Here is a 19,846-nt window from a genome sequence, read left to right on the forward strand (position 1 = left end):
GAAAATTGAGTTTAAATCAGTTGAGAAGACTGGGAACTTCCTGGCACCTTCCTTTTACCCTGTTATAATTTGGTGGAGTGTCACGTTTCTGGGGTGTCTTCATAAAAGACAAAGGTGATGGGTAGTTTTAAAAGTGTTATAAATACATATCATATTATTAGCTTTTTGCAGATATTAAAATGAATACTATATGTGTTACATTAGAAAGTTATGCTGTAATAACATTTTTTAATGTTAGTGTGATAAATATTTTTTTAGGCTATAGCATAATATTAAAATAGAAACTATATGATATAAGATGCTTTCTAGTAATATGTGAACCAGCTCAAGAAATGGGAAAGACAATTAAGAAATTCTTCACATCATCCTATCTGAATAGAGATAACAGCAGGAACACCAAGAACCCCAAAAGGAAGAATTTATTGCCCCTGTTATCAAAGAATTTGTGACTTTGTGGAGCCATGAAAAATTTATGTGCAAGAAAGAATGGTGGGGGAGAAAAGTTGCAATTAAGCAGAAACACCTAAAGTCAAACGTGTGAAATGTATGCATATGCAATAACCTACAGTATTTAAGGCAAAGATCTTTTGGTAGCAAGCTGTGCCTTGGGTGGGAAGGCCAGGCACCCACACGTCTGTAATGCTGCTTTCTCATGCCTCTTATTGTCTTATTTTTATTGTTATTACACTTTTCAAATGTTAACAAAAAGTGAACTGTGTTTTTCACAAAAGCGAAGTCTTTTATTCCGTGGCTAAATCAGCCTCATGAAGGCAGAGTTATTACAGTTTGTGCCAGCAGAGTCCCTGTGTCCCCAGCAGAAGTGGTGGCATCTTAGCAGCAGCAGTAAAAATGACAGCAGCAACAGCACCATATTCTGTGTTCCCTAAACATGCTTGTTCTACTATTCTCAGTGATTTTTATTCTAATTTTAGCCAATCAGGCTTAAACATGAAATCTCTACAAATGTGTTGGACCTAAACTAAAGTTGGTGTGTATGAATTCTTGTAAATTCTTGCACAAATTCTATGCATGTAGCTCTGCTCTATCTAGGAATTTCTAGCAAGGCTACATTATTTCTATAATGACTAGAATTCAGCTAACTTTGCAAAAGGCAATATCACTGACCACTGAACCTATAAACTAGGTACTAGGTCTCTTCCTTTCTTATGAACACAGGCTCTTATTTCTAAGGCACTTTAAAATCCTCTATTTATCTAAACTTGTATTTCTACCTCATGTCTGTGTGGATTTGCGTATTTTAGTTTTTCTGAAGATTCTAATTCAAGCCTCACCTGTCTGAGCACTCCTGGGCCTGTGTGGCTCTGGCCCAGGGGGTTTATACCCCATCAGAGGAGGACACATGCAGATGAACATATGAGTGATACACTGATTTTCATAGGAGACATCCCCTGACCCAGGGCTATGGATACACACAATCCCACGGCTGTGGCACTCCTCAGTTATTCCAGCAGGGAAATCCCAGTGCCCTGAGCCCCTGGGGCTGCTGCTGGCTGTGAAGAGGTGGCAGAGCAGGGCTGGGAGCCAGCCCCAGGACACGCTGCTGGCAGGGACAGCTGTGGCTGCAGCTGGAGTGGCAGCTGCTGTGCCTGCAGGTCCAGACAAGAGTAAGGCTGAGACAGAGCTCTCAGATGTTGGTCCACACTCAGGGCAGCACTTAGAGCTGAGGAACAGCAGGTAGCTCGCTTGGAAGAGAAAAAATGATTGGTTGTTTATTTGTTTTTTGCTGAGCTGGAAGAGTTTTCCTCCTTTTCCAAGTAGACAGCTCTATTTCCAGGGCTGCTTCCGCTGGTTCACCTGGGGCTTGGCTGCTTAACCAGCAGCACTCACCAATTCCAGAAATCCACAGACTTCTCAGCCACACAAATGTTTGTGTAGAGGAGTGTAGATGCTCTAGAGGAGTGTAGAAGGTTTTATAAATGACAGCATGGAGAAGATCAGGTCCTCATGGTGGTGAGGAGAGTCCTCCCAGAGGTGGGCACACTGCCCAGGGCATCTCCTGGCAGGGTCTGTGTGTCCCTTAGCCCAGGGCATCTCCTGGCAGGGTCTGTGTGTGTCCCTTAGCCCAGGGCATCTCCTGGCAGGGTCTGTGTGTCCCTTAGCCCAGAGGATCTCCTGGCAGGGTCTGTGTGTGTCCCTTAGCCCAGGGGATCTCCTGGCAGGGTCTGTGTGTGTGTCCCTTAGCCCAGGGCATCTCCTGGCAGGGTCTGTGTGTGTGTCCCTTAGCCCAGGGCATCTCCTGGCAGGGTCTGTGTGTGTGTCCCTTAGCCCAGGGGATCTCCTGGCAGGGTCTGTGTGTCCCTTAGCCCAGGGGATCTCCTGGCAGGGTCTGTGTGTGTGTCCCTTAGCCCAGGGGATCTCCTGGCAGGGTCTGTGTGTGTGTCCCTTAGCCCAGGGGATCTCCTGGCAGGGTCTGTGTGTCCCTTAGCCCAGAGGATCTCCTGGCAGGGTCTGTGTGTGTCCCTTAGCCCAGGGGATCTCCTGGCAGGGTCTGTGTGTGTCCCTTAGCCCAGGGCATCTCCTGGCAGGGTCTGTGTGTGTCCCTTAGCCCAGGGCATCTCCTGGCAGGGTCTGTGTGTGTCCCTTAGCCCAGGGGATCCCCTGGCAGGGTCTGTGTGTGTCCCTTAGCCCAGGGCATCTCCTGGCAGGGTCTGTGTGTGTGTCCCTTAGCCCAGGGGATCTCCTGGCAGGGTCTGTGTGTGTGTCCCTTAGCCCAGGGGATCTCCTGGCAGGGTCTGTGTGTGTGTCCCTTAGCCCAGGGGATCTCCTGGCAGGGTCTGTGTGTGTCCCTTAGCCCAGGGGATCTCCTGGCAGGGTCTGTGTGTGTGTCCCTTAGCCCAGGGCATCTCCTGGCAGGGTCTGTGTGCCCTTTCCTGCCCACTCCAGTCACTCAGAGCCCTCCTGGAGGGAAGCAGAGAAGAGCTGACCCTGATGAGAGCAAGAATTGGTTGCTGTATCTGCATCCTTTGCACTTAGCAGCCTGTAAATATTTCTGCTGCTGGCCTGAGTGACACTGGACACACACACAGCTTTGCACTGGTGTGTTTCTATTCTCTGTGCTGCATCCAGATACTGTTAATGTGTTAAAGTCAAATGTTCTGTTTTGGGGACAAGGGTGGCTTCCTCTGAATGTCCTCACACCACCTGGTTTAGCAGGGTCTGAATCTACTGGGAAGAGACTCTGCTGCAGAAAAAGTAAACTCACATTTGGCTTGGTCACAAATCTCTCTGCTGGAGCTTACACATCCTGAAAAGTGTCTTGGGAAATGCTGAAGTCTGGTTTGAGTGAGCAGTTGCTCTGAAAATTGACCCACACTACAATATCAAATTGGGGACATTTTCTCAAGTGCTGTTTCCTCTTTCCTTGCTTCTTGTGAGTTGACCCAGGTTGTTTTAAGGTCCTTTGTACTCATTCTCTGCTACAGTCAACAGAAAAATAGAGACTGGGTTTATTTGTTTGTTTTTGAGTCAATGATTTTTTTTTCTTTAGTCTTTTTTTTTTCTTCTTGAAAGCTTTTCTAGCTCTTTTTGCCTTAAGGGGATAGGGGTTTTTTATTTTTTTAATAAGGAAAAATAACTGTTTCTGTAATGACTTTAGAACTGCTGAAGGTAGCTGAATACGTTTATTTATATGGATGGAGATCAAGGACAGGTGTATCTTGCACTTGTATTTATAACCTTCAGTATAATGTGCTTGAAAACAAAACCCACTGATTTTGCATAGGCCACTGCCTGACCTGGGCACACTGTTAATGTGTTGTTCAGTGCCTCAGGTGTAGGAAGTTCCCTTTCTTTTTCCCCAATTCCTGTTTTGCTGATTCCCCTTTGTGGTTTTATAGAATTTCTATTTCCCTAGCTCTTGATATGCCAAGGGAGCATACAAGAATGCATGGGCTCATTCTTACATAACCTTAAATTAAATGCATTTTTCTTTCTGGATGTTAGCTATGGCATGGACTGGGTCATGTCTCTTGATTTAAATATTTGTTTCTCAGTTTTATTCCAATGATCTTCTTACAAATTCCCTTGTCTTGAAGTGCCTTGATGCAGTAAGAACTCTCAAAAAGCTGTCCCATGCCATGCTGGTCCATGGCTCCCTGAGGGAAAACCAATGGATGGGGAGATTTTCCTCCTGCTTTTAATTTTTTGTTTGTTTTAAGAACCATTATGCTCAGATGTCTCTCTTTCTCAGGTGTCTGCCACGTAATAAAAATTTAAACCTAGTTGTAATTCCTGGAAAAATTAGCTGGTTTTCAATGAAATCACCTGCAAGCTGTTTAATTTGAATTCCTTTAAGAGTTCTGCTTCTGTACTTTCTTGTTACTGGTGTAATTCATGCCCCTTCTGTGTTACACTGCGTTATCTTGGATGTGTCAGCTCTGTCTAAATTGTTCTTCTCTGTCCAAATAACAGGAGTCACATGCTCTCACCCTTCTCTGGTGTCAGTAACATCAGTCTTGGTCTCTTATTTATCCTGTTATTATTAAAGCTTCTCTTTTTAAACACTGGATATTTATTTTTCCTCAAAATGCAACATTTTCCCTCCTGTCATAAAGCAAGGGCCTTAAAGGTTTTCAAAGGCTCTTTCAGAAAGGCTAGGAATTAGATTCTTGTGGAGACCTTAATAAAAAAAAAGACCTCATGTATTAACACACACTGATTTATTCATAGTGTTTCATTACAAATAAGTGAGGATCCCATAATATCAAAAAAGGTTAGGAGAGCAGCAGAGCACGGTACATTATATTGACAGCTCTGTTGAAATTGAGCTGCCTTGGGATTGAATTTGGAACTCAGGCAAGGAATTGGCTGGTAAATAAGTCATGAGTTTCCCTTGCAGTGCCTGTATATCAGGAGGGTTGCCGTGGGGAGCATGCTGAGCTCAGGCAGGTCTCGAGGTGTGCTGGCACCAGCTCCAGGTTAGTCAGGACATCCCTCCAGGTCTGGAACCCTCCTGGCTTAAACCAGGTGTAAACCAGCCACTGCAGCATGTGTAAATCTGAGGCTCAGAATGAGGGGAAGGACAACAGAAGCTGGTTTCCTCAGAGAGAAGGGCTTTTTGTCTAAAGACACGATGATACTCATCTCATTTAAACATATAATTTAATTTCAGCATACTCTCTGTAGCACAGAAGACTTGCAAAGCTTTTATTGTCAGAGAAAGGCTGCCATTGTTTTCAGCTGCCTTTCGAGGAGATGATTTGCCAAAGGAAACATATCAATGTTTGCACTGAGGGTTTTCATCAGCTGGGGGAGTTTGCAGGGGCGATTCTCACGAAAATCCTGCCGGTCGTGCTGTGTGCTCTGGTGTGACTACAGAAGGTCTGAGCTTGGGAACAAAAAGCAATTCTTTGCATCTTTTGTTGTAAGTCAGCACATGCTGAGGCTCTAGCAGAGAGAGGAAATTAGTTTTTCCCCAAGTAAAGCCTTGGGAAAAATTGTCATGTTTGTTTGACAGCACCCAAATACAAAACGGCTCGTGGGAGATGCGGAAATAATCCTGAAATAATCCCTGACCTTGTGTTTGCAGTTCAGCCTCGAGAGGTGACAAAACAGGGGAGCAGAGAGGCAGGTGCAGAAGGGCCCTCCTGACCCTCCTGTCCTTGTTGTTCCTTTGCAGATCACCTACAAGGCCGTTGGGTCTCTGGATCCCAGTGCTGACCTGTCCAGCCAAAGAGGAAAAGTCTTCAAGCTACGGAATGAGACCCATCACCTCTTTGTGGGACTGTACCCGGGCACCACCTACTCCTTCACCATCAAAGCCAGCACAGTCAAGGGCTTTGGGCCTCCCATCACCACCCGGATTGCAACCAAGATTTCAGGTACTGCTTTGGAGAAGAAGAAAAAAAGTATTTCTAAGGCTTCATGCTTTAGATGCATAAAATTATAAAAAAATACTCAGCTTAATGTCTCTCCGAGTTTCATAGGACAGAGTTTTGAAACAGCCACAGACCTTTGTTTATTTGGGTTACAGATGCAGGGGTTAATTTGTGGATGTCCTAAATATCCCTGGATATCTCTGGAGCATTTTAAACGAGAGCCATCATTAGTTCCACAAATGAAGTACCCTTATAGTAATTATTGTTAGCATTATCTGCCTGGCTGGGGATGCTCCTTCCCTAATGTGATTTTTATTTTCAGGATGTACTAAAATGGATGTAATGAAGTAATGGAATTAATAGTGCAAAGAGACTAAAAATAAGGGAAAAATAAGGAAAGCTGTTTTTCTTGGGGTTTTTTATGAGTAAGAGCAGAAGGAGGGCTTGAGTGAGACAAGAATATGAAAGGCACTAAAATAAGGAGGCAATGACAAGGAGAAGATGTGAAAAAAATAGTGGAAACAGGCCAGTTATCAAGAAAAAAAAAAAAAAAGACGGTAGTGGAGATATTGGGCAGATATATGTGGATTTTAACATTTAGTTGAGAGCACTAAAATAGGTTCTCTAACAGAGAGAAAAGCTGTCATTTTTGGACTATTTTAACTGTTTTTTTTCAGTAAAGTCAAAATACACATCTGGAACGTTCAGGACACTGGTAATGCTTGAAATTATGGCTGGTTATTGTAGAAAAGATTGCACTACAGTACAGATTTTCCACCGGCCCATTTCAAAATCAGTTAATAATAGCAAGTTGTGAGCAGTAAGTGACAGGGTAAATTTTAAGGAAGCAAAGCACATCCCTTCCCTCTGCTTGGGGTTTGAACCCTTCACATTTAGCACTAAAACCACTTGAAGTAAAAGCCATTAAGTGTCCAAACAGCTCCATGGGCTGTTGGGGATTCTGCAGCCCTGCTGTGAAAGGACAGCACAGCCTGCACTCCTTTCCCTTGTGGGCAGAGAAATAAAAAAACACAGCAATGGCGTGGGGGCCTTTCCCCCTCTGATTCAGTTTCTTTGCATTTTACCATCCCGTGAGTGCTCAGATTGTGTTAGCAGCCTGCATGAGTACCATACTGAGCTTGGCTTATTGACTTTTTTACCCCCCATCTTCCAAATATCTGGCTCTCAATAGGTGGGTACAAATTCCATGCAAGCATTAGGGGCGCCTCTGACATTAGATTCTCTCATTGCAGTCAAGTTTTTGATACATTTTCCAAATAACTTGAAAACTACCATTAACTTGCTCTGAGAGGCAGCTATGAGGTTATTAGGGAGAAGAAGGATTTTGGCATTGACAGGAATGTCCTTGTGAGGCTGTATTTGTTTTTCACATGGGAAGACATCTGTGCTCCAGCACTGTGTGTGTTCCTGTGGGTGCACAATGCTCTGCTGTAGCACTGTCCTCACTGGCTGGAGCAGGGGCTCAGCAATTCTTGCTGTGCCATCGAGGCCAGCAGGTCAAGGAGAGGATTTTCCTCCTCCCCTCTGCCCTCATGAGACCTCACTTGAAGCTCTGCATCCAGCTCTGGGGTCCTTAGTACAGGAAGGACATGGAGCTCTTGGATCAAGTCCAGAAGAGGCCATAGAGATGCTCAGAGGGCTGGAGCCCCTCTGCTCTGAGCCAGACTGGGAGAGCTGGGAATGCTCACCTGGAGAGGAGAAGGCTCTAGGGACAGCTCAGAGCCCCTGCCAGGGCCTAAAGGGGCTCCAGGAGAGCTGGAGAGGGACTTGGGACAAGGGTCTGGAGTGGCAGGACACAGGGAATGGTTTTAGCTTGACAGAGGGCAGGGTTAAGTTGGACGTTAGGAAGAAATATTTCCCTGTGAGGATGGGATGCCCCTGGATCCCTGGCAGTGTCCAAGGCCAGGCTGGACAGGGTTTGGAGCAGCCTGGGACAGTGGGAGGTGTCCCTGCCCATGGCAGGGGGTTGGAATTAGGTTCCAGCCCAAACTGTTCTGTGATCTCCAACTTCTGCAGTGACCTCTGGTGTGGAAGACCATTGAGGATGTGTCTCCTTTCAATGAGTCACTGCTTCCCCTTGATGGAGAACACCTTATTCCAGAGAAATCCTTCTTAAGCAGTTGACATTCACTCTGAACGTGTTCCCAGCTTATTGACAGGGAAGGCAGCAGCTGAGCTGATAATAGCATCTCCCATGCTTGACAGTTTTCAGGCATTTAGATAAAAATCCTGATTGTAAACAGGATTACAGTGGAAATCACTATGAGAGGATTAAATATGGGATCCCCCACAATGCAGCTTGCCCTTGTGAGCTACAGATGAACTACTTGTGTGAATTCTTCTGTTTGCTTTATACTTCAAAGTTATTTCAGCAAAACCTGCATCTTTGGAACAAATTTGGTGCTGCTCTGATCTCATGGTCTCTTCAGGTCTTCAGCAGTAAAACTTGTCCCAAACAGATGCCTGCTCCTGGGGAAGGAAGAAGTAATAAGTGGCATAAATTTCCTAAGGAAAGCTGTCCTACTTTCGTGGAATGGTCCTAAGAGAAGATGACAAAGCAGAAGGAGAAACTAGAGTGTGGCTGAGTGGGTTTTTATTCAGTGGGTCTCTGTCTTGCTTGGGGGAACACATCAGAGATGGGGTGGCCGTGGCTGGGCACTGCCCTGGGGTGGCACTGGGATCTCTGCAGCTGCCTGTTGAGTCAGCAGCACTTGAGCCCTGGGGGAAAATGTCCTGGGTTTGGGTGCAAAAATAACCTGGCTAACTTGTGCTCCTCTCTTTTCATCTTTTGTGTTCCCTAGCACACCCTCGAGCTAATCAAGGAGACACAGCTAAAGTCTGTGCATTGAAATGTGTGAGGGCTAATCCGCTGACCAGAACAGGGAAAAAGATTTAGGATTTAAGGTGCTTTCCTTAGCTCTGCCACTCATCCTAATGGTTTGGGTTGTTTTATAATGTCTATGCAGTTTTCTTTCATCACCTTTGGCACTGCAGGAATGATCCCATCCCAAGGACTCACGAAGTCTTAAAAATTCAGGACGGGATTTTCAAAGCCGGCTTGAAGATTGTCCGATTCCCGTTTAATTGGGATAGAAAAAGAGTGTACAAATATTTAAGCATTTTTTGATAATTCTGGTCATAACACTGGGAAGTATTTTGATATTTCATTTGAGAAAGGTTAGTACAGTGTTGCCATCACTACCAAAGGCAGTGGCTGGTGTGTAATGAAGGTGTTGCTTTGTTCTGCTGCAGCACCATCCATGCCGGAGTACGACACCGACTCTCCCCTCAATGAGACTGACACCACCATCACGGTCATGCTGAAGCCTGCCCAGTCCCGGGGAGCACCTGTCAGGTGGGTGTTTTGTCTTTTCTTTTCACTCTTCTCTCCTCTCCTTTCTCCCCAGGATTCCCTCACTCCTCTCTCATTCTCCTCTGATAATGGAGCTGCACAAAGCAAGCGCCGACTAAAAGGCCAGCTCAGCTGTTGATTTCTGCCTTTCAGTCTGCTTTCATGAATGCTGCAGCCTCCTTGCCTCCTGCTGTTAACCTCCAGGAAGGATTGCTGCTGGCACTGTTTGGGTTATTACCCTCTCAGCATCACTTCAGATGCCTTTGCAGTGCTGCTGCAGCTCCACAGCACGATGCGGAGCTGGAGACTGAGCATCCCCACACGAGGGTGGAGGAGGCTCCAGGTCTCCATCCTGCCCTCTCTTCCATGATGAACGAGGCCTGCTGGTAACTGTTGTAGGAATGCCTGTCCTGTCTTTAATGCTTGTGGAGGTATTTGCTCAATTTCTGCATTTAGCACACTTCTCACCTTTGTAATCCAGCTGTGCTGCTGGGCTGTCTGTGCTGTAATCTGGACTAATCTAGTCCAGAAAAAAGGAATTTTGATTTAGTGAGGCTTTGCTGGCATAGACAAGCAGGTCCTGCTGCAGAGTGGAGGATTTGCAGAATCACAGAATCCTTAAGGTTGGAAAAGATATCCAATACCATTGAGTCTGACGTTTTACCACTCACCACCTTATCAACCAGCCCAGAGCATTGGGTGCCATCTGCAGTCATTTCTTCAACACCTCGAGGGATGGTGACTCCACCAGTCAGCCCCTTCCAATTCCTGATCACCATTTCTGTGGAGAAATTCCTCCTGGTGTCCAACCTGAACCTCCCCTGGCACAACTTGAGGTCATTTTTTCTTTTCCTGTCCCGAGCCTGACCCTCACCTGGCTGCCCCCTCCTGTCAGGGAGCTGTGCAGATGGAGAAAGTCCTCCCTGAACCTCCTTTTCTCCAGGTTAAACAACTCCAGCTGCTCCTCATGTGAGTGTGCAGCCCCTCAAGGTCTTTCCTGCAGCGAGGGGCCCAGGACACAGGTGTGACCTCAGCAGTCCAGGGGTGCCATCCCTTCCCTGGTCACTCAGGGGCAGGGAGCTGCCCAGGCACCCATGGGATGGACCTTGCAGGGAACCTTGCTGCCTGGCTGAGCTGGGTCCTGCTCTCAATGGTGACATGCTGATGTGGAACACTCTCCTGCAGGTTGCTCCCTGGAGTTCTGTACTCATCACTCTGTTCCATCTCAGTGAATTTGGGTTTGGTGCAAGGCACCAGCACAGATGAACAAATTCCCCTCCTGAGCCCACACTGCCTTACCTGCTGCTGGCAGAAGTGCCAGCTGCTCCTTCATCTTGCCACTCATCCTGCCAGCCTCCTCTGCTGACAGCAGCCATTGGAATCACTTACAGAAACAGTGGGCCCTGCCTTGCAGAGGGTCCAGCAGGTATTCATTACCTCCCCGTGGGATCTTCAAGCTTTTGCCTCCAATTTTCACAAGAGACTTTTGACGTTTTCCCCATGGGTGTTATTTTAAAAACACAATAGTTCCCTCTTTCATAATGCTTGGGTTTCTGTATCCCACTGACAGGTTCTCAATGCTTTTGAAGGATGCCCACGAAGTATTCAGGAGCAAATTGCTCCAGATGCAAACTACTGGATTTAATTGAATATCTTATAACAGCTGGTGGTCCCCCAACTGTGTTGTGGCTTGGACCCAAATTGCATTGACAAGCTCAAGAAGAAAAATCCCTTCTTTAAGACTAAGCACCATCCCTTCTCTGGTTTTTCTGAGTAATGTATTTCAAAGTTTGCCTTTCAATCTCTGGTACTCCATATGAGCAAATTTAGGAGCCTATTTTCTGAGTCCTTTAGGGATGTTTTTCTGCTGGAAAAGAGCAGTAAAATCACACAGCTTTGTTTTGTTTTATTTCTTTATATGGGGTAACATTCCTGTATCTCGTTTTACCACCTGCTGTCTTAGCAGTGTTGCTATTTTGACTTTTTATTGAAAAGTCTTGTGATTTTTCTCAAAGTCGATTTACTGCACCTTAACTGCATTCAGTGAATAATGCCTTTTCCAGCAAATACATCTGTACATAAAATTGGTAGGGATTTTTTATAAATTTTCACTCTGATTTCTTTAATTGCATCCTAGCCTATTACACGTTTGCAGAGAGTGCAATATTTACATGCCACATCTAAATGATGAAATTATTTCCTATAATGAGTCCATTTCATTGACTTACAGATGTGTGTATGAAAAGCAGAAGGGCAGGGGGAGGAAGTCTTGGGGAGAATTTTAGCTTTTTATTAACTCTGACAGGCTCAAAATTCTTCTCCTGTAGAACCATCCAGACTGTTCTCAGGCTAACCTTAATAAATCCAGTTATTTCAAGCTTCAATCCTCCAAACCGCTTCCCTTTTCTTTCAGTCTGTTCTGCATGCTGCCCCATTTGCGAAATTCCCTCAAAATACCATTTCCAGAAGTGGGCCCCATTCCCTCAGATGGAGATCAAAAAGATAACATGAGTAACCTATTGTGAACTGCCTGTGGCACTCCTAACACACAAGAACGAGGTGGTTTTTTCCTCCTCTGTGTGCTTTATTCATCCAGCTGAGATCAAACGTGTTCTTTTTGCTGTTGTCTGGTTTGGTGTTCTGCCTTTGGGTCCTGTGGGGTTTATGTCTCTCATTAATGCCCTCTCAGGGTGATGCCAAGCTCTGTCCAGTTGCTGAAGGCATTAAGGCCAGCACAGGTTTGAGACAAGGACTGAGCAGCCTCCCTGCCCAGCAGGGGGATGGTGCAGAGGATCCTGTCCCATGTGAATCCTGGTGGGATGCCTTCTCCTGGCCTCCCTGGGTCATGTGACCCTGCTTCCCTGGATCCTTTTCCCCTTGCACACCAACCCTCCATCTCCCAGCCTGCCTCAGATGGGGCTGAGCAGCTCCTGAGAGGAGTCTGAAGTGGGTTTTCCTCACACCTTCCTATAAGAGCTCTGCTACTCAGAGCTTTCTTGGGGCAGGAACAGGTCAACCTTATCCCATCAACCTGACAGCTTCTGATCTGCAGTTCTTCCAAACTGCAAAGATGAAAAACAATTAATACACAGTAATTATTCTAATAATTTCCTCTTCTGTTCAGGGGATGGTGAGTGGGAGAACATGTAGGGATGTGACTGTAAGGCAATATCTCTACTTGGTCTTGAGTTATTTCATTCTGCTGTAGCACAGAGATGGAGCATGGGCTGCAAGAACATCTTCAGAATAATACAGAAGGATATTTAAAATAAGATTTATTGTATTTTCATTCATCTGAAGCGCAGGTACACCAGATCCAAAGTCACTTTCAGCATTAAGACACTTCTGATGTTCCCCAGTGCTCGTGATAAATAATTTAAATGTGGCTGTTTATAAAAGTAACGACCATGAACTCGGCGTTGTTAACGATCTAGAGATAACAACGAGGACGCTTTCGTGCACCCTAATAGGATTAATATAAACTTAGATATTCTTTGATCTATTTTGTCCTGTTGCCAAAAGAAAGGTGAAGCCTCAGCAAGCAGAAATATTCTCCCTCATGGCACAGGCCTTTCATTTTTTGCCTTTCTTTTTCGTGGTATAACCTGCAGAGTTTGACTTCACATTGCCCTTTAAAAATAACTTTTAGGTGTTCTTATATCAATCTAAGCCCTGTGAATGGTGCTATGATTGATTTGCTGGAGGCTGACATTCATCTATAATGCATTCACAAGAGGAAGGAAGAATGCAAGTGTTCTCAATCTTTACTCCTCAACTCTTTCCTGAAAACCTCCAATGTGATTTTGAGGATATTTCTGCCTTTGAATCTGTTATTGTCAGGAGGGCTGAGTCAGTCCTTCATAGATTATTCACATATGACATCTTTAGACCTCTATTTGAGAATTTATATCCCACTCCCAGCTTGGAAATCACACTCTGAGGGGTTTTATCCACAGGACGTGTCCACAGGCTGGTTTTGGTGTGTTGGATATTTGAAGGTCCATCTGGTTTATTAACACGCAGTTGGTTCTATCAATCTACCTATACTGCTGTTATGGAGAAAATCAAATTTTCAGAGCATGTGTTAGTTGTGAAGATTTCAGATTTTAGATAAATGCTTCCCTTAGGTGTGATTGCCTTGTCAATACTCTGCTCTGCGTGGTGGAGCTGTAGGACACAGCAGAAGGACGTTCCAGAAGAGCCTGCAATTATTTTGGGATGGGGTTCAGAAAATTGAAAACTTTTTTGTTGGAGCAATGTGGATTTGGTCTCTCTCTTCCTGCAGCTCTCAGAGGTGTGTCACTAAATAATCTGTGGTATTCTTTTGTGTGCTGCCAGCACACAGGTACAGATGGGTCAGCTTACACAGATGGGTACATCTTACAGTAAATGTGTAAATCTGAACAAGAGAAGAGAGTTTAAATATTTAAAATATATTAAGAAGGACTGAGCAAAGGTGAAATAAATATTTTCATATCAACAGCTAGCCAGGAGGATAAATTAATTTATATGGACCAAGCCCCATGTTACACTTGAGTGTTATTAGTTGACTCTTCACCTTACAAGCTTGAAATAAAGGGAAATTTTGTTCTGTATGATGCTAAAAAAATTAAGAGAAAACAGCTGTAATGTTATTTACAGAACACCTAAGAATGGTGGGGTTTTTTTCTGGTTTTATACTCAAGCTATTCTCCCAGGAAAAAGTCTTGTAGGATGTATCTGTGCACTTCAGTGTTCCTACGTGCAGTAAAGAGTAAAACTGTCCTGGAAGGAGGGGCCATGGTGTTGCTCCCATCTTACCTTAGAGAACTCAAAGTACCTAAAACTTTTCTATCTGCAACAAAGTAAAAATTGAGAAAAATTTGGAGCCATAGGCTAGAAATTTAATCTCCAGATAATTGTTTCTTTTCTGTGATTTTGGGCATTATCTGTTCATCCTGAGCCTGCCTTTCCTGCATCACTCTGCCTGGAATCCTTAGTCTGATTTTGCCTTTACTGCACAGTGGTTCTTCCCAGCCTTACAAAGGAGTGGTTTGCAAACCCAGTGACCTTGATTCTATGGTGGAGAAACTATAAATTCACAATATTTCCTCGTGCTTTTGTTTTGCTTTTCTGCTAGTGACTTTAGTTTGTGGGTCTCCACAGTACAGAGGGAGCAGTGCTGCTCAGATCTCCGCTTTGCAGCTTCTTAGTGGCATCACATGAACCTGCCTCAGGCATTTATGCTGATAATTGATTCATTAATGCCAGAAAAGGGTGGCAATTTCTAGTTCTTAAAACTCCCACGTAGAGTATACCTGGTATATGAAAATAAAGAGTGGAGTGAAAGAGCAGCAAAACAATAAAAATTGTGCTAAGGGTGAAATTATCATACCCTTGATAATTCAGAAAGTTAGATTCCCTTGATAGGCATGTTCTTAGTACTTGGAAAAGAAAATTCCTGGTCTGCTTTTTCTGAGCTGCTATTTAAATGTCTGCATCACATTAGTTGGTTGATTCAATACAGGGCAAGCAGTTGTCACTTTAGATCTTTTAATTTTCTAGTATTTAATGAGAAATGAGATTATCAATCTAGGCTTCTGATATTACAAGCCAAATTATCTGTATTAATTAACATCTCCTATAATATACCTCAGGGATATTGTTCTGAAATCATTCAAGTTGAGCTTCTCCTGCCTGACACTCTGCCTTCTACTTAGCTAAGAGTTTGGATGTGCATGAAGAAATTTCTTTTTAGACATAAACCAGATCTGCATTTTCTTCAACTGTGTGTGAATGGGAGAGAAGGAAATCGAGAACTGGGGTGAAAGGCATTAAGTACTTGAAATTATGAATATTAGAGATGGTTTGCTATTGTATGAAGAGAACAGCAAAATGGAGATACAGATGTGTAAAGTACAACCAGAAGTATCAGGAAGGAAGGAATATTTAGTCTTTTATGTAACCTGGAGGAATTAGGTAAATAGAGGCTAAAAGGTTTTGTTTAGTTCCCTGAAGAGTCAGGTGTTAGTCCCAAAAAGTGAGGCTAAAAGGGCACTTTGGGTCAATTTTCTCATCTGGTACAGGAAATGCATTTTCCTACTGGATCAGAACAATGTGCAATTGAAATTCAGCCCCCTAAAGGGGAGAAATCTGCCTTTTACCATTCATCAGCCATCCAAACCATGGCCATTTTCACAGCCTGGGTGGCCTGCTGTGTCTTTGACCATTCCACAGGTAGCTTTGGCAGTGGGCAGAAATGGGAGAGGAAAGCCATAAAATTGTTGTTTATTTGAATGACAATATTTTAACAATCAAATTACATGTGGAGCCAATTCTTTGGTGTCAAGCAGCATTTTCTTAGTGCTACAGGGAGACTTGCTAACACTTTTTAGTGTTCTGAAGACCTGAGAATACTGACTAGGGAAAAGGAGGTTTTCTGCACAAATCTTTTACAATGACTATGTAAACTACCAGATTCAATTCCAGAAACCAACAGGTTAATGAATTCTGAGCTTTAAGCTGATACTCACAAATTGATGGCCACCTCCTCACATCAACCTGCCACCCCATTAGATGAGGGAACAGAGAAACCCATGGTTGCAGTTTGAGGGGTTCTTTTCCCAAGACATTTCTTTGCTCCACAGCTCTCAGAGCCACTCTGCCCCTTCCTTGTCACAGAATGAAAGGGTGCAAACAAACAACATGAAAGACTTTAAAAATCAGGAACTCTGACTACCAGGAGGTGTAGTGCCAAGCCTGTGAGAGCTTTTGGATCAGAATCCCTGATGGAATGAGCTGAGCTGGGTCACAGCTGCTCAGGGGTGGGGAGCCCACAGGAGGAAGGACCTTGGCTCTTTTGGAGGATCATCAAGGGTGATTTATTTAATTGAAGCAGCTCCTTAAGGCACTTAAAATGAAATGGGATGAGCCTAAGCACAAGTCCCTGGCAGCTGTCCACCCCTCAGGAGCAGTGCCCAGGCTTTTCCCAGGCAGCAGAGCCTCTCCCAGCAGTGAGGGTGCTGAGTTCAGAGGACGAGTGGGCCCTTCCTTCTCTGCTCCATCTGGCAGGAGATGTTTACACAGGCAGGTGCCCCTCCACGTGTCTGTAACAACACAAAAACACAATAAGAGGGAAGATGAGCAAGCTCTGCTCTGCTGCTGCAGACTAAGGCATTTCAGGATTTAATTATACCGCAGGTATATAAATTCCGGAAACATGTTAATGCTCCCGTGATTAAAATTATAGAGGGCCTAATTGAAAAAGCATAAACCGAATTGAAGAATTCCTAATTATAGTTTGCTTTGAGGTGTTAATTTCCTCCATAATGAATGCATAATTTCTTGGAACTAGAAAATGGAGTTGCTGCACCAGTGCGTGGGATGTAGATGGAATGGAGGGATTATCATAAATGCAGCCAGACAATTCTCAGGAATAAACCTCTGCAGCCATGATGCTTTTCTGCCTCCCCACAATTTCAGCTTTCCTTGCACAGTGGTTTTCCAAAGCAAAAGGCAGAGCTAGGAACAGCGAAGGGTTTGCTTGCAGTGCAAAAGGAAGGGGAAATGGGGCTGGTGCCATTCAAAGCAGTCATGGTGCAAAAGGGGAAGGCAAGGAGAGAGGCAGAACATGGAGTATGTCTGGTGGGAAAGTCAAAGAGTAAAAGAGCAGGAAACGGCAATTTCCCTTGTGGCCCACCTTGACAGATCCCTGAGGAGCTGCAGGAGCTGATGTTGATGCAGGTTGAGGGCTTTTTTCTGCCAAAGGACACGGCCTATGAGTAATGTTTGCCATCTTGTAAAAAATACTCTTAGTTTTGAGGGGAGCTGATGGATTACAGGATTGTCAGACACAATCTCCTGAAGTTTAAATCCAGCCCATTCCCACTGTGCTGGAGGTGGGAGGTGTTTATGGATGAATTGCTGCAGAGAAGTTCTTATCCTTGGGACTTTCCCACTCCCCCTATCCTCAATTTCCCTTCATTCTGGGGCAGGAGCTGTTGTACTGAAGGCACCATTTTAGATCTCTCCCTGCTATCAGAAGCACAACAGTTTGGCACTTTCTGAAAAGCAAAACATGTCCAGAAAAGGTGGAATGGAGCTGGTGGATACTCCTGCAGCTTCAAATGCTGAAAATCTGTGTTAGCCTTCCCCAGGAGAGCTCATCACCATTGCACACTGACCACTGGAGCAGTTACCTGACTGCATGGGCCTTGTTGAGGAATGAAGTTTATCAGAAGGTTGTAAACAGAGCAGGTTCCTCTTCTTTCCTAGTGTTTTTATTGGCCTCTTCATTTAAAAGATATCCAGACACGACAACAATAGAAGTATTTTTCTAGTGTTCTCTCTTATGAAAAGACAGGAGGTTCCTCTGTGTGGGTTTTCCCTGCATAGTCTGGTAGCTGTGGCTGTGGAAAAGGCAGAGGAAGCTTGAATTCCCAGCTAGATTACTTCTGCATCCAAATGAACCTAATTTGACGGAAGCCATTGGAAAAACCCAAATTAGTTCTGACTGAAAATATATGCAAATATCCCCATCCTCTTATTCAAGCTGCTGCTTTTATGAAAGCAGAAGGTGCTGGACAGTTCCAGTAAGAGTTTGCAATGATCTCTCCTTGCCCTGCAGGTTGTTCAAGAACCACTTTGGCTCTCCTTGTCCTTGAAACATCCTCCTGGTCTTAAACCAGCACTTGCTGAGGATCTCAGGATGACAGGACCTCATTCAGTGATGCTTGTTTAATACAAAGCAACATTAACAAAACAGAGGTTGGGTTTGGCTTTTTTTTTTTTTTTTAGATTAAACAGATGGCAGGTGGCTCAGGAGGGAAGAGACACCTCCAAAGCCACTCACATCAGCTCCTGTTGCAGTGAAAGCTGTATCTGTCTACACTCATTATCTTTAATCTGCCATCAGAAAATAGCATTGAGCTGGAGAGAGGGACTGGGCCAGTTCCACTGGGGAGCAGCAGCTTATTATGGCTAATCTGGGTTGCAAGCTAGGTCAGGCTTATGGAGATGGTTGTGATAATGGAACACAGAGCTTTAAAATGCCCTCCAGTTCTTTGTTTCATATTTTTAATTTTTTTTTTTTTTTTTTTTTTTTTTTTTTTTTTTTTTTTTTTTTTTTTTTTTTTTTTTTTTTTTTTTTTTACTTTCCAGGAGATTAAATAGAGAATTTAAAGCATTTAAGAGAGTACAAGTAACATGACATGTTACAAGTAAACAGATGTAAACAGATGCAGGAGCAGCTTTCTGGTGGGCTCAGGATGGTCTTTCTGCAAGTCTGAATTACAGCTTCTATCAGGGCAAATGGGACAACTGGGGAAAATGGCCTTTTAAGTACACAAACCCTCCTTCATGGTCAGTGAATGCCGCAGTGTTCTGGACAGCTCCTCAAGTTCTGTATGTGTTACCACATTGCTGGTTGCTGTGGACAGGTGCTGTGGTGATGGGCCTGACTTGCTTAGAGCTATATGGGAATATTTGGAGCTTTGGATACCTTTCCATAACTGTCATGGCCTCTGCAGTCAGAGAAGAGTCATGGTGGGTGGAACCTCATGAGGCTGGAACTGATTTTAATAGATATATTTATGTGTAAGTGCACACAGGGGTGTTCAGACATGCACACAGAGAATCCTAGAAGCACAGAATGATTTGGGTTGAAGAGACCTTGAAGTTCACCCAGTTTCACCCCCCCTGCCATGGTCAAGGTCATCTTCCCGTGTCCCAGGGTGCTCAGAGCTCCGTTCTTGAAACCATCATTGTTGCACAATGTTGTTACTGGTGTTTATGGCTCTGGTGCGTCTTTTGTGTGGTGCAATTTGAAGACAGAGCCAGTCTCCAAACACTTCACTGCCAGCACTGTCTGCTCCTCCCTTTTCACGGCAGGCCACATCTCTAGTGATGCTCAGAAGTCACATTTGTCTCCTTTTTTTCCCCCAGTTTGAAAGATTGGGTGGGAGTAGCATGTGTTCAGGCTGGATACTCCAGACTCCATTAGACAGGACCATATTGGCTGGTGGGTGGAGGGAGGAATATTGGACAGGAGAGTGTGGATTTGTTTTCATACAACTGATACTGTGATAACAGGCAGAGTCACATTGCCCATGCCACTGTTTACGTATCTCCAACAGTGGGATAATTATATTGTATCTCAGGGGAGTGTGTCAGGATAAATCTAGGTAAACCCAGGAAGGCCATGGAGTATTTGACATTATACTGTTACTTTTTTACTAAAACCCCCACCTAACCACCACCAAAAACCCCAAGCAACCCAAACAATCAAAACCCCACCACACACACACATTCCAACAGAGTTTTCATTTTTTCAGTCAGCTCTGGGAGTTGCATGTGAGACTACAAAGGAATTTCAGACAAAGCAGCCTGGCCAATGACAGCATTTGTTGGAGTGACACTGGCAGGATGCTTTTCTGCAAATACAAACATTTTGTTTGGGTTTGCTGTTTTCTCAGGCTTGACAGTGTGCACAATTCCTGAAATAGATGCCACTGCCTGTCCCACAGGCAGCTCATCACAGCTCCTGCACAGCACAGGCCCATCTCTCTCTCCTCTACAGGAACCTTGCAGTCATTAAACATCCTCACTTTTTCCAGAGCCCATTTCAATCACGAGAGAAATTTAACAAAGCTTGAAATTT

The 19,846-nt window shown here is 44.4% G+C and overlaps 1 protein-coding gene across 1 annotated transcript in view; it reads left to right on the top strand.

Moving 5' to 3' along the window:
• Window positions 1-19,846, top strand: part of PTPRT (protein tyrosine phosphatase receptor type T) — a 452,620-nt gene that overhangs the window by 328,500 nt on the left and 104,274 nt on the right. The window contains 2 exon segments of the mRNA XM_066331046.1: window positions 5,639-5,840; window positions 9,111-9,213. Coding sequence (XP_066187143.1) covers window positions 5,639-5,840; window positions 9,111-9,213 — 305 coding nt within the window.

The sequence above is a fragment of the Sylvia atricapilla genome, chromosome 16 (assembly GCF_009819655.1).
Source record: "Sylvia atricapilla isolate bSylAtr1 chromosome 16, bSylAtr1.pri, whole genome shotgun sequence".
NCBI lineage: Eukaryota > Metazoa > Chordata > Aves > Passeriformes > Sylviidae > Sylvia > Sylvia atricapilla.